The 26,391-nt window shown below is 43.7% G+C and overlaps 1 protein-coding gene across 1 annotated transcript in view; it reads left to right on the top strand.

Moving 5' to 3' along the window:
• The window catches only part of tmed8 (transmembrane p24 trafficking protein 8), a 43,463-nt gene that overhangs the window by 3,539 nt on the left and 13,533 nt on the right, over positions 1-26,391 (top strand). The window contains exons 2-3 of the mRNA XM_073039467.1: positions 9,796-9,892; positions 24,449-24,557. Coding sequence (XP_072895568.1) covers positions 9,796-9,892; positions 24,449-24,557 — 206 coding nt within the window. The remainder of the gene's footprint in view (positions 1-9,795; positions 9,893-24,448; positions 24,558-26,391) is intronic.

Genomic DNA, 26,391 nt, shown 5'->3' with positions numbered 1-26,391 from the left:
ATCTTAGCTGTCAGAATAATAATGGTAGCAGATTCTGGTGTTTCTGCACAATCGCTGTGTGGACTGTGGAGAGGGTGCAGAAGAGGTTCACAGGATGCTGTCGGGATGAGAGGGTATGAGCTGTAAAGAAGATTAAAGTTGAGTTTATTGTCACTTGTGCGAGTATGTGTGTGCACAGGTGTGATGAAAGCATACTAGCAGCAGCATCAGACACAAACTGGGGTTGTTTTCCCTCGAGCTTTAGAGGCTTGAGGGGGAACCTGATGGAGGTTTTTTAAATTATGAGAGCCACAGATAGGATTGTTGTTATACCTCTCCGCGCCTTGTGGCGCATCGAGCAGCAACCTTGCCGTTTCTCCTAATATTTGTCTGTCTTTACAAGGCCAAGTAGCTCGCTCGACTCAACCCAGCCGGATTCGAACCCAGGACCATGCACCTGGAAGTCCAGTGTGGATGGCACTGCATCGCTGGCCCACTGCATGGACAGGATAGACAGTCTTTTTCCCCAGGATTGAAGTGTCAAACACCAGAGGACGTGCTTTTAAGATTAGAGGGGGGAAGCTTAGATGTGACGTCAGTGCTAACACACACAAAATACTGGAGGGTCTCAGCAGGTCAGGCAACATCTATGGAGGGGAATAAAAGGTTGACATTTTTGGCCTAGGTCCTTCATCAGGACTGGAAAGTCAGAATAAAAAGGGAGGGGGAGGTTCATAAGCAGTTGTTGTTATGCAGAGAGTGCTAGGTGCCTGGATTGAGTTACCAGGGGCAGTAGTGAAGCAGGCAGATTGGTGGAGTATAAGGCTTTTTAGATAGACACACAGAGTCATAGAGCACTGTAGCACAGAAACAGGCCCTTTGGCCCATCTATTGTGCCTAGTTCTATTGAACTACACCTGAATCATAATCATAATCCCGCATTCATGTACTTATCCAAATTTCTCTTCAATGTTGAAATCAAACTCCGCATCCACCACTCCTTCTGGTAGCTCGTTCCACACTCACCCCACCCTCTGAATGAAAAAGTTCCCCCTCAGTTTCCGCTGAAATATCTCACCTAAATATGAAGAAAAGAGAGGGATATGGATAATACACAAGAGGAGGACATTTAGGATAAATTGGCGTCAAGATCAGTTGTGAGGAATGCCTGTCCAGTGCTGTACCATTTAGTACCATGTAGGTAGTGTTCATTTGGGGGTTTCTACCCTGTGGGATGTCTTGGGGCTGTTGTAACACTGCAGGAAATATCAGATTTTACAGATGCTGGAAGTCCAGAGCAAGACACAAAAGAACTCAGCAGGTCAGACAGCATCTATGGAGGGGAATAAACAGTCAACATTTTGGGCTCACACCCTTCATCAGGACTGGAAAGGAAAGGAGGAAGAAGCCAGAATAAGAAAGTGGGGAGAGCGGAAGGAGTACGTGCTGGCAGGTGATAGTTGAAGCTGTTGTTTTAATGTGGAGATGGCAGCAGGAGGCTGGTGGTTACTGAGGCTATGTCAGCTCAACCTTCAAAGTCAAGTCAAATTAAATTTATTACCAAAGTGCATATCTCACCATTTACTATCCTAAGATTCATTTTTCTTCGCAGTAAAGAAACACATAGAAATTATGAAAAGCTATACATAAGCAAAGACTGACAGCCAATATGCAAAATAAGACAAATTATACAAAAATAAATAAATAATCCTGAACACATGAGCTGTAGAGTCTTTGAAAGTGCGTCGTAGGTTGTAGAATCAGCTCAGAGTTCAGGTGAGTGAAGTTATCCACACTGGTTCAGGAGCCTGATGGTTGCAGGATAATAACTTCATACACCTAAGATTCCTGTTCCTTCTGCCTGATGGTAGTGAGAAGAGAGCATGGCCTGGATGGTGGGGGTCGTTGATGATGGATGCAGTGCTCCTTGTGAATGTGCTCAACGGTGGGAAGGCTTTTTCTGAGATGAATAGGCTTTTCCATTCCTGGACATTGGTGTTTCCATACCAGACCATGATACACCTTTAACTGAGTGCGACAGGTAAGTTTGCAGTTTTTGGGAGCAGGATCCAACATGATGTCATGATTGCACTGAGCGATTGACTGAACCCGCAGGACAGGTGCTAAGTGCAAGTGGGTTTTCCAGAGAGGCTGGAGTAGTTGATTGTGGACTGTGCTGTTGAAAATCATGGATGGATTGTGACAGAATAGACAAGTACTTTTTATAAATTAGTTCCTAGAGGGCACTGTGAGGTGGCGATGTGAAATGTTGGATTCAACCGAACCTTACAAGATGGAATTGAAACTTGCACTCAACTTCATTAAGACTAAAGAGCTGATTGTGGACTTCAGAAAGGGTAAGACAAAGGAACACACACCCTTTCTCAGAAGGATTAGAAGTGGAGAGAGTGAGCAATTTCAAGTTTTTGGGTGTAAGTATATCTGAGGATCTAACCTGGTCCAAACGTATCAATGCAGCTATAAAGAAGGCAAGATAGTGACTGCATGTCATTAGGAGTTGAGGATATTTGGTTTGTCACCTAAGACACATGAAAAACTTTTACAAATGTACCGTGGAGAGCATTCTGACAGACTACCTCATTGTATGGTATAGTGGGGCTAGTGCACAGGACCAAAAGAAGTTATAGAAAGTTGTAAAATTAGTCAACTCCCATCATGGGTACAAGCCTCTGTAGTATCCAAGACATCTTCAAGGAGTGGTGTCTCAGAGAGGTAGCATCCATTATTAAGAACCCCCATCACCCAGGACATGCCCACTTGTCATTGTTACAGTCAGGAAGGAGTTACTGAAGCTTGAAGGCACACACTTGGCTTCTTCCCATCTGCCATCCAATTCCTAATTGGACATTGAACCCATGAACACCAACTCAGTTTTTATTATTTCTGTATTTGCACTATTTTTAATTTAACTACCGGTATTTCATGTGTTTGTGTGTGTGTGTGTACACACACATACACCTACTGCAATTTATTGATTTTTCTCTCTATGTTATCATGTATGTACTGTTACTGCTAAGTTAACAAATTTCACAATATATGCTGGTGATATTAAACTTGATTCTGATTCTGGATGAGCAAAATGCCAGGAATCCTTTGACTTGGTGGCAAGTTTGTGTGGGCAGAGGAATAGTTAATGCTTCAGTTTGGTGACCTTTGAACTGAACTGGAGAAAGCAATGTAACCAGTTTGAAATAATGACAATGGTGGGAGGAGATGAACAAACAACAGGGAAGGGAAGAACATACTACCTCTTTACAGACAGTGGTGGAATTGAACCTGGGCTGTCCTGATGAAGCCTCTCGGGCTGAAACATTGACTGTTCATTCCTCTCCATTGATGCTGCCTGACCTACTAAGTTCCTCCAGTGTTTTATGTGTCTTACTCAAGAATTAGGACATCGGTGAAGTCTCTTGTGTCGCGCACTGTCCTGGTATGGCAGGACGGAATACCTTGAGGGAAATGAGAGAGGGCAAGGAAACAGGAGCCTGTGAAAGCAAGAGAAAGCATTCAGGTGTAGACTTAAGTGGAAGGGAAATGAAATGTACTGCTGGTTGAGCGAACAGGCTGTTGCAGTGGGCTCGTAGGACAGTGGTACTTCAGATTTAGATTTATTTCAGATCTAGATTTAGATTCAGTCTCATGAACATCGAGAGGTACAGTGAAATGCATAGTTTCCGTTTAAATCTGAAGGTGTGCTGGAAGCAGCCCACAAGTGTCACCATACTTACGGTGACAACATAGCATGTCCACAACGTTCAGTGGAATAACACAAGCAGCAACAACAACAATAGCAAGACAGGCCCCTTTCCCAGCCACCCACTCACAAAGACTTGTGTGAAGGAGGACAAGTGGACATGGAGAACTTAGTTGGTTTAATGGTCCTGATCTGAGTTGTGATTCGTGCATTCGACTGGTTTCAAGCCTAGGAATAGATTGTAATGCAATTATTTCATTGTGGGTGTGAAAATAATTCTAATTACTACTAATTCTAATTACTTCTCATTAATAATTAACCCCCACCTCCCTTAGCATTTTCTTTGCACTTGTGTCTATGCCTTGAGAATTGCAGAACCACAAATAACAACTTGTTTTTATATAACAGCTTTTAGCACAGTAAAATGTCCCAAGACAGTTCACGGGTATGCACTCTTCACTAAATCCAGCTCTGAGCCACAGGGAGGCATCCAAATATCTAACCGTTAACAGGGTGTATTCATAAACACAAGAGATTCTGCAGATGCTGAAAATCCAGAGCAACACACAAAATGCTAGAGAAACTCAGCAGGCCTGGTAGCATCTGTGGAAGGGAATAAACAGTCGATGTTTCAGACACTTCATTAGAGCTGGAGAGAAAGGGGGCAGATTGCTACAGGGAAGGATAGATCTTCACAGCACGGGAGGAGGCCCTTGTTCCTGAGGTAGTTACAGTGACACAGCACATACAGTCCTGCCCAAAAGTCTTAGGCACATAAATATAGCTGTGGTGCCTAAGGCTTTTGCACAGCACTGTAGTAATTTTATGTATTGCACTGTACTGTTGCCACAAAAAAAAACAAATTTCAAAAGTTCAACGTTCATTTATTATCAAAGGTATACATCCTTGAGCTGTGTCTCCTAACAGACAGCCACAAAGCAAAGAAAACCAAAATAACCTGTTTAAAAAAAATAGAAGACCATCAGACAAGACCATAAGACATAGGACCAGAATTAGGCCATCTGGCCCATCAAGTCTGCTCCGCCACTCAATTATGGCTGATCCTTTTTTCTATCTTCTCTTCAACCCCAGTTCCCGGCCTTCTCCCCATAACCTTTGATGCCATGACCAAACAAGAACCTATCAATCTCTGCCTTAAGTACACCCAACGACCTGGCCTCCATAGCTGCATGTGGCAACAAATTCCACAAATTCACTACCCTTTGGCTAAAGAAATTTCTCCACATCTCTGTTTTGAAAGGGTGCCTCTCTATCCTGAGGCTGTGCCCTCTTGTCCTAGACTTTCCCACCATGGGAAACATCCTTTCCACATCTACTCTGTCTGGGCCTTTCAACATTCAAAAGGTTTTAATGAGATCCCCCCCCCCCCCCCCATCCTTCTGAATTCCACCGAGTACAGACCCAGAGCCATCAGACATCCAATGTACAGAGGGGAAAAAAGATCATGTAAACAATAAACACAAGCAAATGGCATTCTGAACTGGTCCTCAAAGACAGTCTGTCCACAGAATGTTAGTTCAGCGGAGAGCAGAGCAGTGATCTGAACTGACTAGTCCCTCGCTTCAGGCCCTGACCTTTTCAATCTGACCCACCGCCTAAATTGCCATCCAAACCTTGGGTTCAGTCACTTTGATACGATCTGGGGCCTGGATCCCACCACCTTAATTTGGCCTGTACCTGACCTTTCCTATTCGGCCTGGTACTTAAATCGTCATCCAAATGTGAAGTTAAGTCACTCTGGTATGCTCTGGAGCCTGGATCCTGTCACCTCGATTCGCCCTGTACCCAATCTTTCCAATTTGGTCTGGCATTTCAATCGATCGAATCTCCAGTCTTCTTCACTTTTGGCAATGGGCTCACTGCCTCGCCTCGGTTCTGCCACATTGAATTGCCTCCAAGTCCAAAGGGAGGTTACAAGCTATTGTTTGCGATGATTGCATTGTTGGTAGAATCTCAGATGGTGACGAGAGGACATACAGGAGTGAGATATGCCAACTAGTGGAATGGTACCACGCCAACAACCTGGCACTCAACGTCAGTAAGATGAAAGAGCTGATTGTGGACTTCAGAAAGGGTAAGACGAAGGAGAACATACCAATCCTCGTAGAGGGATCAGAAGTAGAAACAGTGAGCAGCTTCAGGTTCCTGGGTGTCAAGATCTCTGAGGATCTAACCTGGTCCTAACACATTGATGTAGTCATAAAGAAGGCAAGACAGTGGCTATACTTTATTAGGAGTTTGAAGCGATATGGTATGTCAACAAATACGCTCGAAAACTTCTATAGTTGTACCGTGGAGAGCATTCTGACAGGCTGCATCACTGTCTGGTATGGAGGGGCTACTACACAGAACCAAAAGAAGCTGCAGAAGGTTGTAAATCTAGTCAGCTCCATCTTGGGCACTAGCCTACAAAGTACTCAGGACATCTTTAGGAAGCGGTGTCTCAGAAAGGCAGCGTCCATTATTAAGGACCTCTAGCACCCAGGACATGCCCTTTTCTCACTGTTACCATCGGGTAGGAGATACAGAAGCCTGAAGGCACAAACTCAGCGATTTAGGAACAGCTTCTTCCCCTCTGCCATCCGATTCCTGAACAGACTTTGAAGCTTTGGACACTACCTCACTTTTTTAAAAAATATACAGTATTTCTGTTTTTGCACATTTTAAAATAATCTATTCAATATACTTAATTGATTTACTTGTTTATTTATTATTATGTTCCATTTTATTTTTTATTGTTTTTTTCTCTCTCTCTCTCTGCTAGATTATGTATTGCTTTGAACTGCTGCTGCTGCTAAGTTAACAAATTTCACATCACATGCCGGTGATAATAAACTTGATTCTGATCTTTTACCAGAAAAAAAGTGATTAACAAATATATATATCTGAGACTTCTGCACAGTACTGTGCAATCTCAATCAATAAAACAGTATTGAACTGTACTGTTCTATGTAAGTTCTGTTTTTCTCTCCACAGATGCTGCTTAACATTTTGACCCTGTGGAAAAGATACTGACTTCTACCTATGCCTCACATAATCTTATAAGCTTCTACCAGGTCTCCCCCCACCCCCCGCCTCCACTGCTCTAGAGAAAACAACCCAAGTTTGTCCAAACTCCTCCAATAACACTTGCCCTCTTATCCTAATATACTGTACCTCTTCTGCACTTTCAGTCAAATCTGGGTGGCATGGTAGCTTTGCACCAGCTGTAAGATCGGGGTTTGATTCGAGCCACCGTCTGTAAAGAACTTGTATGTTCTCCCTGTGACTCGGCGTGTTTGCTCCGGTTTCCTCCCACATTCCAAAGATGTACGGTTAGGGTTAGTGAGTTGTGGGCATGTTATGTGGGCGACACTTGCAGGCTGCTCAGCATATTTTTCTATGTGGATATGACAAAGCTAATTTCTTATTTGTGTGTTTGTAGATTGTAAAAACTCTGCATAAGAAAAAGCTTTCCCATCATGTCCCTTCTGTCTGCTTTGTTAATTACGGTATTTTAACCCTGTTGTTGTTGGCTATGGCTATGCACATCTCCTTCTCCCGATCCATGTCGCTGAACGACCTTCTGAGTCATCAACTACACAGACTCAGACTCTCTGGTTTCTCTACGTACATTCCTCATCCAGAGCTACATGTAGTTTGTTCTGAAACTGTGAAAGGAGTAGAATTGTTTCTGGAGCAGACACACTTTAATCTGGGTCGTCACCCAGCAGGTGAACTGATCAAAAGAACCCTTTGATTCCTTCACGGGGTATGAGGCAGATGAGGGGCAAGCATTTATTGTCTGCCTTGAGGTGGTCACGATCCACGTGATGCACCTGTACTCTGTGCATGGACTGCTGATTTGAATTTCTTGACCATTTCTGTTAAGTCTGGATTTTTCTCCACAGGTATTGATTGGCCTGCAGAATATTTCCAGCATTTTCTGTTTTTACTTCAGATCAGCAATAGTCCAATATTCTTATTCTTACCGTCTGCCTACTTTCTCATTCTGGCGTCTGCCCCCTTCCTTTCCAGTCCTGAAACATCGGCTGTTTATTCCTCTCCATAGATGCTGCCTGACTATCTGAGTTCCTCCAGTATTTGTGGGTGTTGCCTGGCATTTCCAGCATCTGCAGAGTATCTTGTGTCTAGTATTACTTTGCTTTTTCACTTACACAGTGTAGTGGTGGGTGGGGGGGGGGGGGGGGGGGGGAGTTCCAGCACCCAGTGGCAATGGAGGAGCCAAGTAATATGTATATCTTTTTCCTAACGCTGCCATCAAGAGGGAGGTACGGAAACTGAAGACTCACATTTAACAATACAACAGCCGCTTCTTCCCACTGCCATCCAAGTGCTCCATGAACCCACGCATGCCACCTTGTTAATCTTACTGGTTTGCACTGTTTATTTATAATTTATATTAATGTTTGACTTTGTACCACAATCAGATAGAAAATAACATATGTCAGTGATGATAAACTTGATTCAGAGATTCGCCAGGATGGTGCCTAATTAGCAATAAGGAGAGCATAAGTATATTAAGAGAAATTTATGTATAAGTGTAAATTTGTAAGTGAAATATTTTTTAGCAGTAGCAGTACTATGTAAAATTACCATAAGTTACAAAATTAAATGCCGCTAAAGAGAAATAGCAAAGTAGTTTTCATGGGTTTACAGGCAGTTCAGAAATCTGATGGCAGAAGGGAAAATGCAGTTTCTAAAACGTTGAGTGTGTGTCTTTGGAGACCTGTACCACCCTCCTGATGGTAGTAATGAGAAGATGACATTTCCATAAGACAAAGGAGCAGAATTAGGCCATTTGTCCCATTGTGTCTGCTTCCCATTCCATTATGGCTGATTTATTATCCCTCTCAACCCCTTTTTCCTACCTTCTCCTTCTGACCAGCATAATAATTAAGAACCTCTGCTTTAAAGAAACCAAATGACTTGATCTCTACAGTTGTCTGTGGTAATAAATTCCACAGATTTACCACCCTCTCATTAAAGAAATTCCTCCTTACCTCTGTCTTAAAGGAAAATCCCTCTATTCTGAGGCTGTGCCCTCTCATCCTGACTCTACCACTATAAGAAACATTCTCTCCATGTCCACTCTTTCAAGAATTCAATTGCACAAGAAGGTACAAAGGCCTAGGATTTGAAGTTTGGTTATTAATACAGAGAGGATGTTGCTGTTATGATCTATAAAGAGCAGCCTGATATGTGTATTGCTGTTGTACAGATGATCCAGGACCGAGTAGAGAGCCATTGAGATTGCATCTGATGTAGACCTACAGTCTGTCTGTCTGTCAAATTGCAACAATTCCAGGTCCTTGCTCAGGCAGAAGTTAATTCAGACCATGACCAGCCTCTCAGGGCACTGCATCACAGTAGATGTGAGTGCATCCTCCTCTGCAACTCCAGCAAGTACAGACTCAGAGCCATCAAACGCTTCTCGTATGTTAACCTTTTTCTTCCTAGGATCATTCTCGTGGTCCTCTCAATTGCCAGCACATCCATTCTTAGATAAGGGCCCCAAAACTGTTCACAATACTTCAGTTGCAGTCTGACAATGTCTTATAAAGCCTCAGTATCAGAATACAAAAGCACTTTGCTTTCATATTCTAGTCCTCTGGAAATGGATGCTAACATTGCATTTGCCTTCCTTACCACTAACTCAAGCTGTAAGTTAACCTTTAGGGAATCCTGCATGAGGACTCCCGTCCTTTTGTTTTAAGTCCTTCTGCAGATTCCCTGCCTCCTTGACATTCTCTGCCCCTCCACCTATCTTTGTATCATCCACAAACATTAAGGAGTACCTCTTTAACTGCAGAGACTGTGGGATGTCTTGAGAACTTCTCTGGAAGTTCTTGTCCTTTGTCGTTCTAGAGAATTTCCAGTTGCTCCTATGTTGTTTCACTTGTTGACCTGTGAATCTGGCCAACCTGCACCAGATCCCCCTTCAACTTCTGATGAGCTTGTACTGGTTTCTCCCACGTGGATACTGCAGAGGCAACGGGAGAGGGGAGTGTTATTCTGTTAATATTTAACGTGTTTGCGTGATTGTTTGGAGGGTAATTTGCAATTTTTTTCCAATGCAGAACCTGAGCAGGATGCACAGGTTGGCGTGACCTCACAAATGTCCAGCCTACAAGTGTCGGGTGGAGGGGACAAGTGTCAGACAGAAGGAGGCAGCAGGTAAGGAAAGAACCTGGTGTTTCTGGTGTAAATGGACATGCAAGGACCGTGCTGTTCCATGGTGGTTTTCCATAGGATCTCCTCCCACTCCTGTACTTCTCACCCTATTAGCAGACCGTCCATTCCTGGGTTATGAATATCCAACTTATAAACTGCATACATTTGTGCAAGACCTGCAATATTAAAAGTCCATTGTACATAAATATGATTGAATGAACAGTAGAACTAGTTTCCTCTCTTTCCACATTCATTACTTGTTCTTATCAATCTTCGTAACTGATCATTGTCACATGACCCAGATACAGTGGGAAAAACTTCATTTTGCATGCTAAACATACAGACCATTCCATACATAATTACATTGAGATAATACAGAGATTAACAGAATGCAGAATAAATGTTACAGTTACAGAGAGTGAAGAAAAGAATGTTCCCTAGACCAGGTAGCTTGAGATATAAGGACAGAACTGGAACTGTTCCTGGAGTGAAGGAGGCAGTGGGATGAAAATTATAAAATCTTGAGGGGCAAAGGTAGGTGGATGGACACAGTCTTTTCCCCAGGGTGGGGGAGTTTAAAACCAGAGGGTACTTGTTTATGGTGAGAGTGGAAAGATTTAAAGAGGACCTGAAAGTCAAAGTTTTTCATACAGTGGGTATATGGAATGAGCTGTCAGAGCAAGGTGTAAGGAAAACCTTGTGAAAGGAAAATCATTACTGACGAATCTTATAGAATTTTTTGAAGATTTAACTAGTAGAGTGGATAGGGGAGAGCCAGTGGATGTGGTATATTTAGATTTTCAAAAGGCTTTTGACAAGGTCCCACACAGGAGATTAGTGTGCAAACTTAAAGCACACGGTATTGGGGGTATGGTATTGATGTGGATAGAGAATTGGTTGGCAGACAGGAAGCAAAGAGTGGGAGTAAACGGTACCTTTTCAGAATGGCAGGCAGTGACTAGTGGGGTACCGCAAGGCTCAGTGCTGGGACCCCAGTTGTTTACAATATATATTAATGATTTAGACAAGGGAATTAAATGCAGCATCTCCAAGTTTGAGGATGACACGAAGCTGGGCGGCGGTGTTAGCTGTGAGGAGGATGCTAAGAGGATGCAGGGTGACTTAGGTTAGGTGAGTGGGCAAATTCATGGCAGATGCAATTTAATGTGGATAAATGTGAGGTTATTCACTTTGGTTGCAAGAACAGGAAAACAGATTATTATCTGAATGGTGGCCAATTAGGAAAAGGGGAGGTGCAACGAGACCTGGGTGTCATTGTACACCAGTCATTGAAGGTGGGCATGCAGGTACAGCAGGCGGTGAAAAAGGCAAATGGTATGTTGGCATTCATAGCAAAAGGATTTGAGTACAGGAGCAGGGAGGTTCTACTGCAGTTGTACAAGGCCTTGGTGAGACCGCACCTAGAGTATTGTGTGCAGTTTTGGTCCCCTAATCTGAGGAAAGATATTCTTGCCATAGAGGGAGTACAAAGAAGGTTCACCTAATTGATTCCTGGGATGTCAGGACTTTCATATGAAGAAAGACTGGATCGACTAGGCTTATACTCACTGGAATTTAGAAGATTGAGGGGGGATCTTATTGAAATGTATAAAATTCTAAAGGGATTGGACAGGCTAGATGCAGGAAGATTGTTTGCGATGTTGGGGAAGTCTAGAACGAGTGGTCACAGTTTAAGGATAAGGGGGAAGCCTTTTAGGACCGAGATGAGGAAAAACTTCTTCACACGGAGAGTGGTGAATCTGTGGAATTCTCTGCCACAGGAAACACTTGAGGTCGGTTCATTGGCTATATTTAAGAGGAAGTTAGATATGGCCCTTGTGGCTAAAGGGATCAGGGGGTATGGAGAGAAAACAGGTACAGGGTTTTGAGTTGGATGATCAGCCATGATCATACTGAATGGCGGTGCAGGCTCGAAGGGCCGAATGGCCTACTCCTGCACCTATTTTCTATGTTTCTATGTTTCCAGAGGTGGGTACAGTTGCAACGTTAAAAACCATTTGAACAGGTGCCTAAATAGGAACGGTCCAGAGAGATATGGGACAAACCTGCTAATGGGACTAGCTTAGGTGGACATCTTGGTCAGTGTGGATGAGTTGGGCCTGCTTCTGTTTTCTTTGAATCTAAAATATTACCCAAATAAGGTGACAGCCGAGCAAGTGTTGGATTGCTGTATCCATGGTGGGCTGTGACCGCCAGTCCATGGTTTCCACCAAGATTTTCTATCTACTGATTCAGGAAGGGAACCTCTAACAACCTAGACTTGTAACACAGTGTTAACTGTGGAGCTCTGAGCACTACCCAGGGTAATGCTGCACAGAGCTGGCATATAGGTTGGTTTCGGGGACTAGGCTTACCCATCTCATCACTCTCACTCCCTCAGTAAGGCGTTCATCTTCAGGATCAGGTTTATTATCATTGACGGTGCATTTTATTTGCTTAGAGATTCAGCACAGTAACAGGCCCTCCAGTCCAGCGAGCCCGCACCTTCCATTTGTACCCATGTGACCAATTAACCTACTAACTGTGCATCTGTGGAATGTCGGAGGAAACTCACATGATCACAGGGAAAGCATACAAACTCCTTACAGACAACGGGGCAATTAAACCCAGGTTGCTGTCGCAGTAATAGCATTATGATGACAGCAATTAAGGAGGAGGTTCTGAAGAGAGAGTAAAGGGAGTTAGACAGAAAGCTCTAAAGCAGGACCTCCAGAGTTATAATCAAATGGTAAAAGGCCTTGATAGAGTGGATGTGGGGAGAATGTTTCCTATGGTAGGAGAGTCTAAGACCAGACAACACAGCCTCAGAATAGAACGGGCGTTCTTTTAAAACAGAGATGAGGAGGAATTTCTTTAGCCAGAGAGTGGTGAATCTGTGGAATTTGGTGCTGCAGGCTAAGTCTATGTATATTTAAGGCAGAGGTTGATAGATTCTTGATTGGTCAGGGCAAGAAGGGGAGAAGACAGGAGATTGGAATGGAGAGGAAAGATGGATCAGCCATGATGAAATAGCAAAACAGACTCGATTGGCCAAATGGCCTAAGTCTGCTCCTATATCTTATTGTCTAATCCCTGGATGGCTGCCATGCCACACGCCAGAGAGGGTAAAAATAGGATGATTTGGCAGATAAATGCACGGTTGAGGAATTGATGCAGGAGACAGGGTTTCAGATTTCTGGACCATTGGGATCTCTTCTGGAAAAGGTATGACCTGTACAAAAAGGACCAGTTAACACCTGAACCTGAGGGGGACCAGTATCCTTATGGGCAGGTTTGCTAGAGCTGTTGGGGAGGGTTTAAACTAATTTGGCAGGGGAATGGGATCCAGAGTGATAGGACTGAGGATGGGGCATTTGGTATACAATTAGATGCAGTGTGTGGTGAGACTGTGAGGAAGCAGAGGCAGGTGATAGGGCAGAATTATGATCAGTGGGATCAGTTGAAGAGTAACATTGGAGCAAAATTGAAAAGGCTGATGAATACAGAACTGAAGGTGTTTCATTTGAATGCGCATAGTATATGGAATAAGGAAGATGATCTTGTAGCACAGTTAGAGATTGACATGTATAATGTTCTGCACATCACTGAGTCGTGTCTTGAAGGAGATTGTTGGGAGCTTAACATCCAAGGATACACATTGTATAAAGGACAGGCATGTAGGCATAGGAGGCTCTATTGGTTAAAAGATAAATTTAAATCCTCAGAAAGAGGTGACATAGGATCAGAAGGTATAGAATCTTTGCAGTTAGAGCTAAGAAACTGCAAGGGTAACAAGACCCTGATGGGAATTATATACAAGCCTCAAACAAAGCCAGGATGTGGGGTACAAAATAGAAAAGACGTGTGAAAAGGGCAATGTTACAATAGTCTTGGGGGAATTTCAATATGCAGGTAGATTGAGAAAATCAGGTTGGTGCTGGATCCCAAGAGATTGAACTTGTAGAATGCCTACAAGACGGCTTCTTAGAGCCGTTTGTGATTGAGGCCACTAGGGGAAAGGCAATTCTGGATTGGGTGTTGTATAATGAACCAGATTTGTTTAGGGAGCTTAAGGTAAAGGAACCCGTAAGAGTCTGTGATCATAATATGATAGAATTCACCGTGCAGTATGAGAATGGGAAGTTACAATTGGATGCATCAGTATGACAGTGCAGTTAAGGGGTTTACAGAAGCACGAGATAGAAGCAGGCCAAAGTTGATTGGAAAGGACACCAGTACGGATAATAGCAGAAAAGCAATGGCTGGAATTTTAGGAGCAATTTGGAAGGCGCAGGATAGATACATCCCAAAGACGAAGAAGTATTTTAAAGGAGAATGATGCAACCGTGGCTGACATGGGAAGTCAAAGCCAACATAAAAGCAAAAGAGGGGGCATATAATAGAGCAAAAACTAGTGGGAGGTAGGAGAACTGGGAAATTTAAAAAAACTAACAGAAGGCAACTACAAAGACCATAAGGGGGAAAAGATGAAATATGAAGGTAAGCTAGCCAAAAATATAAAAGCTGATACCAAAAGATATTGCAGATATATAAGAGTAAAAGGTAAGAGTGGATCTTGGACTGCTGGAAAATGACGCTGGAGAGATAGTATTGGGGGATGAACTTAATACGTAAGTATTTTGCTTCAGTCTTCACTGTGGAAGTCACTTGCAGTATTTCAGAAATTCAAGTATGTCAGGATGCTGAAGTGAATGTAGGTTACTATTACTAAGGAGAAGGTGCTTGGGAAAATTGAATGATCTGAAAGCGGATAAGTAACCTGGACCAGATGGACTATACCCCAGGGTTCTGAAAAAGGTAGCTGAAGAAATTGTGGAGGAATTAGTAATGATCTTTCAATAATGACCTGATTCTGGAATGGTTCCTGAGGACTGAAAATTTGCAAATATCACTCCACTCTTTAAGAAGAGAGGGAGGCAGAAGAGAGGAAATTATTGGCCATTTAACCTGACTTCAGTGGTCGGGAAGATGTTAGAGTCCATTATTAAGGAGGAGTTTTCAGGGTACTTGGAGGGACATGATAAAATAGGCTAAACTCAGCATGAATTCCTCTTGCCTGACAAATATGTTGGAATTCTTTGAGAAAATAATAAGCAGGATAGACAAAGGTGAGTAAGTGGATGGTGTATACTTGGTTTTTCAGAAGATCTTTGACAAGGTGCCACCACATGAGGCTGCTTAACAATATAAGAGCCCATGGTATTACAAGAAAGATACTAGCACAGATAGAAGATTGGCTGACTGGCAGGAGGCAGAGAGTGGGAAGAAAGGGGCCTTTATCTCGTTGGCTGCTGGTGACTAGTGGTGTACCACAAGGGTTGTTGTTGGGACAGCTTATTTTCACATTATATGTAAGTGATTTTGGATGTTGGAATCGATGGCTTTGTGGTGAATGTGCGGATGATATGAAGATAGCTGGAAGGATAGGTGGTCCTTACCTCTGGACGCTGTCCTGAATGATGAGAAAGGTTGTACCCATCATGCAGCTGGTTGAGTCTATAATCCTAGCAGCCTCTTGCGATCCTCTTCATTGGGGCTTCGATACCAGTTAGAACTCTCTCCTTCATATATCTTTTCTGGTGGCCGCCCATTTTAATTTGATCTCCCATTCTGACGTGTCGGTTCATGGCCTCCTATGTAGCCATGATGAGGCCACTCCCACATTCTGCTTGGATAACCTCCAATCTGATGGTATGAACATCAATTTCTCTCATTTCTAGCAATTTCTTCCCCTCCCCCTTCTCTCTTTTTCCATTCCCCATTTTGGTTCCCACCTCACCCCTTCTGCTCACCTACCCATCAACTCCCTCTGGTTCCCCTCCTCCTCCTCCTCCTCTTCCTACCACAGTCCACTGTCCTCTCTATTTAGGTTCCTTCTTCAGCTGTTTACCTTTTCCATTTATCAGCTCCCAGCTTCTCACTTCATTCCCCCCCCCCACCCATGCACCCCCTCACGTGGTCTCATCCATCATCTGCCAGCTTGTAACCCCCTCCAGTCCTGATGGGGTCTCGGCCCAAAAAGTTGACTCTGTATTTCTCTCCGTAGATGCTGCCTGACCTGTTGAGTTATTTTTTATTCAGAGATACACCACAGTAACAGTTCCTGCTAGCCCATTGAGTCGTACCACCCAGTTACACCATGTCAGCAGTGGACCTACTTATCCGTACACCTTTCGGAATGTGGGAGGAAACTTCAGCACCCAGAGGAAACCCATGTGGTCACGAGGAGAACATAAAAGCACCTTGCAGACAGTGACAGAATTGATCCAATTTCACTGCGCTGTAAAGTGTAACGCTAACCACAGTGCCAGCCAATAAATTCCATGAGTTCCTCCAGCATTTAGTGTGTGTTGAAATTTGTACCAGACTCTGGTAACATGAATAGAATCTTGGTAACAACTGCATCTTTCAGGTGTGAGCTGGGAGGTGATTGGGGAGTTGGCCTTGTTTCTGACCAGTGAAGCCCCAGCTGCGATTGAGGAATTCTGCTGTCTTGGGGCTAATCACAGGCGAGAGATACCATGCAGGCAGAAGGGGTTAGTGGCAGCAGCTGTGATTTAATTCTCTGTGATTTTGAGCCAGTTGTGATTGTAACCTGAAATTTGCTCTAATTACCGCAGTGTTCCCAGAAGCATTGGTCGCTCGGGGAGTGATTACTGTGGGAGGGGCAATTGTGATAATGCAATTACTGGATTTTGTGCAACTCCCAGCAGCCAGCCGGACTCATTTATGAAGTATGTTTACTCCCAAAATTAGGAGCTTTTTATTCCCTTGGCTGCTTCTGATTTTGGTTGCTGGAGTCTAGATCCACAGGTTCAGCAGCAGTTCAGGTAAGAAGCATAGATTGAGTGGACGCCAGACACTTTTTCCAGGTTGAAATTGGCTAATACCAAGGGACATAATTTTAAGATGATTGGAGGAAAGTATAGGGGCTATGTCAGAGGAAAGTTTTATACACAGAGAGTAGAGAGTGTATGGAACACCCTGCCTGGGTTGGTACTGGAGCAGTTACATTAAGGGTGTTTAAGTGAATCTTAGATAGACACCTGATGATAGCAAAATAAGACCATAAGACATAGGAGCAGAATTAGACAATTTGGCGCATTGAGTCTGCTCTGAAATTTCATTATAGCTGGTCTACTTCTCTCTTAACTCCATTCTCCTGCCTTCTGCTTTCTTGATAGATTATCAAGGATCTATCAATCTCCGCCTAAAATACACCCAGTGACCTGGCCTTCACAGCCGTCTGTGGCAGTGAATTCCACAGATTCACCACCCTCTGGGTAAAGAAATTCCTCCTGGTTTCTGTTCTAAATGGACATCCCTCTATTCTGAGGCTGTGCCCTCTGGTTCTAGACCCTCCCCCCAAAGGAAACATCCTGGTCATATCCACGCTATCTGGGCCTATCAATATTAGATAGGTTTCAATGAAATCCTCCCTCATTCTTCCAGACATCCCACCCTGCAAAAACTCATTTCAGGGAGGTAACGCCATCAGTTTGCGGGAGACTCCTGGGAGAGGTGGGATGTCTGCATTAGAGTGGCTCCTTAGCAGGTAGCCAGCTAGTTTAAATAAGATTAGCTATGGTAATGAAGAAATGACACCTGTTAAACTCACCTCTCCCTCTCCCGCTCTCGCCCTCCCAAATAACAATTTCCGGGATATTGTATATCATTTGCGGGTGTCAGGGAGCCACTATCAATTTGCTGGAGACCCCTGGAACTTCTGGGAGACGTGGGATGTCTGTTCTTCTAAATTTCAGTGAGTACAGGCCCAGAACCTTCAATCGCTGCTCATATGATAATCCTTTCATTCTCGTGAACCTCTTCTGAAACCTCTCCAATGTCAGCATGTCCTTTCTTAAATAAGGGGCCTAAAACTGCTCTCAATGCTCCAAGTGAGGCCTTACCAATGTGTTACAGTGCCTCAGCATTACGTCCTTGCTTTTATATTCTAGTCCTCTTGAAATGAATGCTTGCATTGCATTTGCCTTCCTTGCCACCAGCTCAACATGCAAGTTAACCTTTATGGAATTCTGCACTAGGATTCCCAAATCCCTTTGCATCTCTGATTTTTGAATTTTCTCCCCATTTAGAAAATAATCTATGCTTTTTATTCCTTCTACCAAAGTGCACGACCGTACACTTTCCAACTGAATTCCATCTGCTACTTCTTTGCCCATTCTCCTAATCTGTTTAAATCCTTCTGCAGCCTCTCTGCTTCCTCAACACTAACTGCCCCTCCATCCATCTTGTATCATCTGCAAACTTGACAACAAAGCCATCAATTTCATCATCCAAATTATTGACATACAGCACAAAAAGAAGTGGTCACAAAACAAATCCCTGTGGAGCACCACTAATAACTGGCATACAATCCAAAAAGGATACCTTAATTCACACTCTTCACATCCCATCAATCAGCTAATGCTCTATCCATGCTAGTATCTTTCCAAAAATACCATGGGCTCTTGTTTAGGAGCTTCGTGTGTGGCACCTTGTCAAAAGGTCCTCTGAAAATCGAAGTACAGAACATCCACTAATTCTCCTTTGTCTATCCTGATTGTTATTTCCTCAAAGAATTATAATAGATTTGTCAGGCAAGATATTCTCTTAAGTAAACCATGCTGACTACGGCCTATTTTATTGTGTGCCTCTGAGTATCCCAAACCACATTTTTAACAATTGACTCCCAACATCTTCCCAACCACTGAGATCAGACTAACTGGCTTATAATTTCCTTTCTTCTGTATCCCTTCCTCCTTGAAGAGTGGAGTGACATTTGCAATTTCCCAGTCCTTAGGAACCATGCCAAAATCTGTTGATTCTTGAAAGATCCTACCTGTTTTAGAACCCCGAGAGTGTAGTCCATCAAGTCCAAGTGACTTACCTACCTTCAGACCTTCCAGTTTTCCAAGCACCATCTCCTGAGTAATAGTAACTGCACTCACTTCTAGCCTTTGATACTCTCAAACCTCCGGCATACTATGTGTTTTCCATTGTGAAGACGGATTCCAAATAATTAGTCAGTTTGTCAGCTGTTTTTGTGTCCCCTGTTACTATCTCTCCAGTGTAATTTTCCAGAGGTCCATTGTCAACTGTCGTCTCTCTTTTACTCTTTATATACCTAAAAAAGCTTTTGGAATCTTTTAAAATATTATTTGTTAGCTTGCCTTCATATTTAATCTCTTCTCTCCGCCCCATCGTGTTTTTGGTTGCCTTCTGTTGGTTTTTGAGTATTTCCCATTCCTCTAACTTCCCACTATTCTCTATTATATGCCCTCTCTTTTGCTTTATGTTGGCTTTGACTTCTCTTGTCAGCCATGGTTGCATCACTCTGCATTTGGAATACTTCCTCTTCTTTATGATGTATCTATCTGTGCCTTCTGAATTTTCTCCCAGGAACTGCAGCCATTACTTCTCTGCCATCATCCCTGCTAGTGTCCTCTTCCAATCAACTTTGGCCAACTCCTCTCTTGTGCCTCTCTTTATCCCACTGTAATACTGGTACATCTGACTTTATCTTCTCTCTCTCAACTCCCTATTAACAAAGGGCTACGTAGGAGGGAAGGGTTACATTGATTTTAGAGTGAGTTAAAAGGTTGAAAGGGCCTGTGCTGTGCCATAGTGTTTTACAGTCTATAACATCCCAGCTCCCCGTAATGCCTGACTGATAAAGGCCAGTGTACCAAATGTTTTTTTCACTACCCCGTCTACCTATGATGTCACTTTCACTTATACTCCTAAATCCCTCTGTTCCATGACACTCATTAATGCCCTACCATTCATAGTTTATGTCCTACATTGGTCAGATGTTCCAATATGCATCACATCATGCATTGGTCCACATCCCCAGCATGCACCAGACACTGCATTATACATATGTTAACAGACTCTTCTATGTCTTATTGTCTGCCTGCACTGCACTTTCTCTGTAACTGTAACACTGTTCTGCATTCTTATTGTTTTACCTTGTACTGTAGGGTAACGTATTGTGTAACAGATGACATATTGTTCATAATGGAAACTGTTCTACGTAATTCACAGAAGTTGCTCTGTATTCACTTTAAGAGATGGTGTCTGATGTAATGATGTCAGTGTAAGATGACTGCTTTTAAGACCATAAGACATAGGAGCAAAATTAGGCCATTCAGCCCATCAAGACTGCTCTACCATTCCATCGTGGCTGATCCTGGATCACAGTCAACCCCATACACCTGCCTTCTTACTATAACCTTTGATGCCCTGACCAATCAGAAAACTATCAGTTTTTGTTTTAAGTATACCCACGGTCTTGGCCAACACAGTTATCTGTAGCAGAGCATTCCACGGATTCACTACTCTCTGGCTGAAAAAAAATTCCTTCTTACCCTCATTCTAAAGGGTAGAGGTACCCCCTTTAGTTACCCTGTAGCCCCAGTAAGTTCCCCACAATGGCTCTTGTCTAGCGCATGTGTCACCATGTGTGAATTCACTCGCCCAAACCTCACCAAGCCCTCATTTTCCACTACAGTCCAAAGCTTGGGTTCAAGCACCACATTTCCACAATTGGCTCTCTGGTCCACAACCCTGAACGTAGACTCGACACCGAAAATCTGGCCAGCATGAAGGCTGAGCTTGCTAACATGGAAATGCTTGGCATTGTGTGCAGGCAAAGCATACCTGCACACCCTTGGTCTGCATGGTAGCAGCAGCATATAGATAGATAGATAGATAGATACTTTATTCATCCCCATGGGGAAATTCAACTTTTTTCCAATGTCCCATACACTTCTTGTAGCAAAACTAATTACATACAATACTTAACTCAGTAAAAAAAATATGATATGCATCTAAATCACTATCTCAAAAAGCATTAATAATAGCTTTTAAAAAGTTCTTAAGTCCTGGCGGTAGAATTGTAAAGCCTAATGGCATTGGGGAGTATTGACCTCTTCATCCTGTCTGAGGAGCATTGCATCGATAGTAACCTGTCGCTGAAACTGCTTCTCTGTCTCTGGATGGTGCTATGTAGAGGATGTTCAGAGTTATCCATAATTGACCGTAGCCTACTCAGCGCCCTTCGCTCAGCTACCGATGTTAAACTCTCCAGTACTTTGCCCACGACAGAGCCCGCCTTCCTTACCAGCTTATTAAGACGTGAGGCGTCCCTCTTCTTAATGCTTCCTCCCCAACACGCCACCACAAAGAAGAGGGCGCTCTCCACAACTGACCTATAGAACATCTTCAGCATCTCACTACAGACATTGAATGACGCCAACCTTCTTAGGAAGTACAGTCGACTCTGTGCCTTCCTGCACAAGGCATCTGTGTTGGCAGTCCAGTCAAGCTTCTCGTCTAACTGTACTCCCAGATACTTGTAGGTCTTAACCTGCTCCACACATTCTCCATTAATGATCACTGGCTCCATATGAGGCCTAGATCTCCTAAAGTCCACCACCATCTCCTTGGTCTTGGTGATATTGAGACGCAGGTAGTTTGAGTTGCACCATATCACAAAGTCCTGTATCAGTTTCCTATACTCCTCCTCCTGTCCATTCCTGACACACCCCACTATGGCCGTGTCATCAGCGAACTTCTGCACATGGCAGGACTCCGAGTTATATTGGAAGTCTGATGTGTACAGGGTGAACAGGACCGGAGAGAGTACGGTTCCCTGCGGCGCCCCTGTGCTGCTGACCACCGTGTCAGACCTACAGTCTCCCAACCGCACATACTGAGGTCTATCTGTCAAGTCCTACATATGGCCTACATTGTGGAATTCATGACTGACATTCAGCACGTCGAAGGGGAAAATAATTCTGTGGCTGATTGCCTCTCCAGCCTGCTGTCGATGCCGTACACATCGGGGTTGGCAACCGACCGAGCAGCCGACCCAAAGCGCCAGGCTCACAGGACAGCAGTCACGGCTCTGCAGTTGGCTGACGTCAAGCTTGGAGACGCAAGAGTTTCTCTCCTGTACGATGTCTCAACTGGTCACCCTTTCCCCATTGCGCCTGAAAACTGGAAGCAAACTATTTTTAACTCAATTCACGGACTTTCACATTCCAACAGTCTTCACAGAAGCTGGTTGCTTTAAAGTTTGTGTGGCACAGCCTTAGGAAGGACGTGTGAGACTGGAGTGCATCCTGTTTGTGTGTCAGTGGGCGAAAATTAACTGTCACATTTGGGCACCATCAGCTCCTTTTGAGGTCCCTGAGTGAGGGTTTGACCATGTCAATGTGAACCTGGTTGGTCCTCTGCCTCCCCCATGGTTACATGCATCTCCTTACCACGGTGGACTGTATCACCAGGTGGCCAGAGGTTGTCCCTCTAGCGTCGCAATGGCTGCAGATGTGGTTTGGGTCTGATATTTCTTCTGACTCTGGTCCCTAATTCATGTCAGACCTGTGGGCCACAATGGCCCAGAACCTTGGTGTTAAATTACATCACACCACAGCATATAACTTGCAGTCCAATGGCCTAGGGGAGTGGTTTCACCTTAAAAGCTGATCTGAGGACCTCCCTGATGGACAAGTGTTGGCACCGTCGTCTCCCATGGGTCCTGCTAGGGCTCCGGATGACTCCAAAAGAAGACTGCAGCTGAGTTGGTGTATGGGTTTTATTCCTGACACCACAACGGCTTGGTCAGCATCTCAGTAGGGTGCTGTCCTCCTCAATTCTTTCACACCAATTCCTACCTCCCATCGTGGTACAGCAGTCTTGGGTTCCAGTTGACCCACATCCTACCTTGTTTGTTTTTGTCTGCCATAATGCACATAAATACCCCCCTATGATGGCCCATTCCGAGTTTTGGAGCGGGGTGAAAAGACTTTTATTGTAGATAGGAAGGGTAAATCTGAATGTATTTCTGTAGATTGCTTTAAACTGGCCCACCAAGATCTGGAAGGTTCCACTACCATTACCCCCTGCATCATGACATGACAACGTGCATGTCTACACACCCATGGACAACCCAGAGACACGCGCTGTTACTCCAGCCAAAGCACATAAGACCAGAGCCGAGCAGCTCATTTGAGCTCCAGACAGACTCTCAATACCTGGGACGGGTGCTGTGTAGGATAATGTAATGAGTGACATGATGCATGTTGTTCATAATAGAAACTGTCCTACATAATTCACAAACGCCATCATTGAGTTGTTGTGTTTAAGAGATGGTGTCTGACATCAGTGAAGAGCGACTGCTTTTGGTTTGTTCGTAATGGAAGTAAATGGCTGCAGTTTTTATTAAACACATCAAAAGACTCTTGCATAAAAACACAAAATGCTGGCAGAACTCAGCAGGCCAGACAGTATCTATGGGAGGAGGTAGTGACGACATTTCGGGCCGAAACCCTTCATCAGATCCTGATTTTGTGTTTTTATTTATTTCCAGCATCTGCAAATTCGCTCGTGTTGCCTTTGAAAAGACTCTTGCATGTTTTATTCATAAAATACCACAGTACTACTCCAAGAGAGATTAGCTTTATTTGTCACATATTGTCCAATGGTAACAATTCCAGATCAGGCAGATTCTCCTCTCTTTACATTCCTAAAGTCCTGACACCGTAGCTAACCCTGTCGTGGTCTAGTCACCAGCCTGATCCCTGCTGACATTGGGCCATAAGACATCAAGCTCTGCCATTCGATCATGGCTGATTTCTTATCCCTCTCAACTCCATTCTCCTGCCTTCTCCCCTTAACCTTTGACACCCTTACTAATCAAGAACATATTAAACTTCACTTTTAAGTGTAACCCGCTCACCGTAGGCTCGTGATAAATTAGCTACTACTGTGAATACAACCTAACAGCAATATTCTGTAACTCTACAATGCATGGGGAATAACAGTGAAATGGTCATTTCCAATAAGTAAACAGGCCTAGGGTAAATATGATTCAAGTGAATACAAACATAAAAGTTTGAATGTTTCTTCTAAGGAAAATAAGACAATTACCCGTATGAATACTGACACATCCATGCAAATTTACTGTTCACCAGGAAGCAATAATTTAGCTCACATCGATATAAACTTAGATTGAAATTGTATTGACAAAATATTTTAAGCAATAGCAAACAAAATAATACTACATAATACAAAATAAAGAAAAGGCCCATCAGTCAATCTATAGTGTGCACGCTATTGTTAGAGCTCATTGCTGCGTAATCAATCCAGTTTGCTTCACTTCATTTACTCACGGCACTGAAACAGTTCTGTACTGAAGAACCAGTTTAAGGAAGAAAAATCTATCCAGAGCCCTTAAATGGGTGTCATATTTTAACCCTTTCATTCCTGAGAATATTCTCATGAACTTTGTTGGCATGTAGGACTGAGTGTTTGTGTGACTTACCCCCACTTCAGGCTCTCCTCTTTACACTTTCCCTCCAGCATTTCAGACAACACAGATACTGCTACTCCGGCTGTGCACGGCTCTGCACTCACTTAGGGCAGCCCTCATTTACAGAACTTCCTGCCGGGGGTATTTCCGCTCAGCACGGGGATGGGCAGCTTCTAGATTGGCATTTATTTTTGACTGAGGATTTCTTTTTTCCTCGCGAGGCCACAGAATGCCAAACCGGTGACAGCGGAAACAGAAGATGGTTCTGGAGAAGGTGTGGGAGATCGACTGGAGCAGCCGACAGCACCTGGGGATGAACAATCACAGCAGGTGTGTAGTGTATGCTTCTGAACCAGTTTCCCTCAACACTCTCTACTGTTTTTAACTCACGATACATAATGCGGCCAGGGATCCTTTCTCCCTCCCCTCATCAGGCAACACCACACGGCTGGGTTCAGATTATTTTAGATCCTTATCAGAATCAATTTCACTGACATTTCATGAAATTTGTTTTGTGGCAGCATGGCATATAAAAAAAAGATTAAGATTACTTTTATTTGTTACTTGTGCACCAAAATGTACAGTGAAATACATCAATTGCATCAGTGACTAACAGTCTGAGGACGTGCTGGGGGCAGCCCGCAAGTGTTGCCAACACAGCATACCCACCACTTACTAAACCTAACCCGTACGTCTTTGCAATGTGGGAGGAAACCAGAGTGATCGGAGAATGTACACAGTCACAGGGAGGACATACAAACTTAGAGATAGCAGCCGGATTCGAACCTACGTTGGTGATTGTTGGTGCTACAAAGCAATTGTGCTGCTACGCTATGTTGCCTTTATTATTATAAGTTACAAAGATAAATAGTGTAAAAAAAAAAGGAAAAACATAGTGTTCATGAGTTCATAGACTGTTCAACAATCTGGTGGCGGAGGGGAAGGGTCATCAGTCTCCTGTACCTCTGCCCTGATGGTAGTAATGAGAAGAGGGCACGTCCCAGATGCTGAGGCTCCTAAATTAAGGTTGTAGCCTTCTTGAGGCGCCGACTCGTGAAGATGTTCTCTGGTCAGGGGGTGTAGTACCCATGATGGAACTGGCTGGGTATGCAATCTTCTGCAACTTCTTGCGATCCTGTGAATTGGAGTCTCCATACCAGTCAGTGACGCAACCATCTCTAGAAATTTTTTTTAGACTCCTTGGTGACATACTGAATTTCCTCCAGCTCCTAACAAAGTAAACCACAGATGAATTGAGGACAGCGTACACAGACCAGTTAAATGAAGTTCATAGACAATAGACAGTAGGTGCAAGAGTAGGCCATTCAGCCCTTCGAGCCAGCACCGCCATTCAATGTGATCATGGCTGATCATACACAATCAGTACCCCATTCCTGCCTTCTCCCCATATCCCTTGACTCCACTATCTTTAAGAGCTCTATCTAACTCTTTCTTGAAAGCATCCAGAGAATTGGCCTCCACTGCCTTCTGAGGCAGAGCATTCCATAGATCCACAACTCTGGGTGAAAAAGTTTTTCCTCAACTCTGTTCTAAGTGGCCTACCCCTTATTCTTAAACTGCAGCCTCCAGTTCTGGACTCCCCCAACATTCCTGCCTCTAGCGTGTCCAATCCCTTAATAATCTTATATGTTTCAATCAGATCCCCTCTCATCCTTCTAAATTCCAGTGTATACAAGCCCAATCACTCCAGTCTTTCAACAGTAACTTGCATTGAGGTTTCTATTGAGGTAAAGTCAGTGTGGGTACTACCTTGGATTTTTAGCACAACTTCTGCAGAGGTTCCACATGGCAGATTGATCAAGAAAAAAGAATAGAATCCAAAGGGAAGTGACAAGCTGGACTCGGTCTGATTTTAGGTGGGAGAAAGTGAAGGGTAATATCTTTGTGCCAGAAGAGCATTATTGTATCTCAAAGGGACAGACCAGGATCTCAGAGGCACCCTTTCCTCCTTGAGGCTCCAGTGTTTTCTTGTCCATGAGACTTCAGTTCTAAGTGAGGATTGTGTTACTGATTCTTGAACTTGTTGGCAACATTTGCGGGCTGCCTCCAGCGCATCCTCGGACTGTGTTGATTGTTGACACAAACAATGCACTTCACTGGATGTTTCAATATACATGTGATAAATAAATTTGAATCTTGAACA

Source organism: Hemitrygon akajei, chromosome 3 (assembly GCF_048418815.1).
Source record: "Hemitrygon akajei chromosome 3, sHemAka1.3, whole genome shotgun sequence".
Lineage (NCBI taxonomy): Eukaryota > Metazoa > Chordata > Chondrichthyes > Myliobatiformes > Dasyatidae > Hemitrygon > Hemitrygon akajei.
Note: the sequence above shows the minus strand (reverse complement) of the source record. Positions and strands in the feature narration are given on the sequence as shown.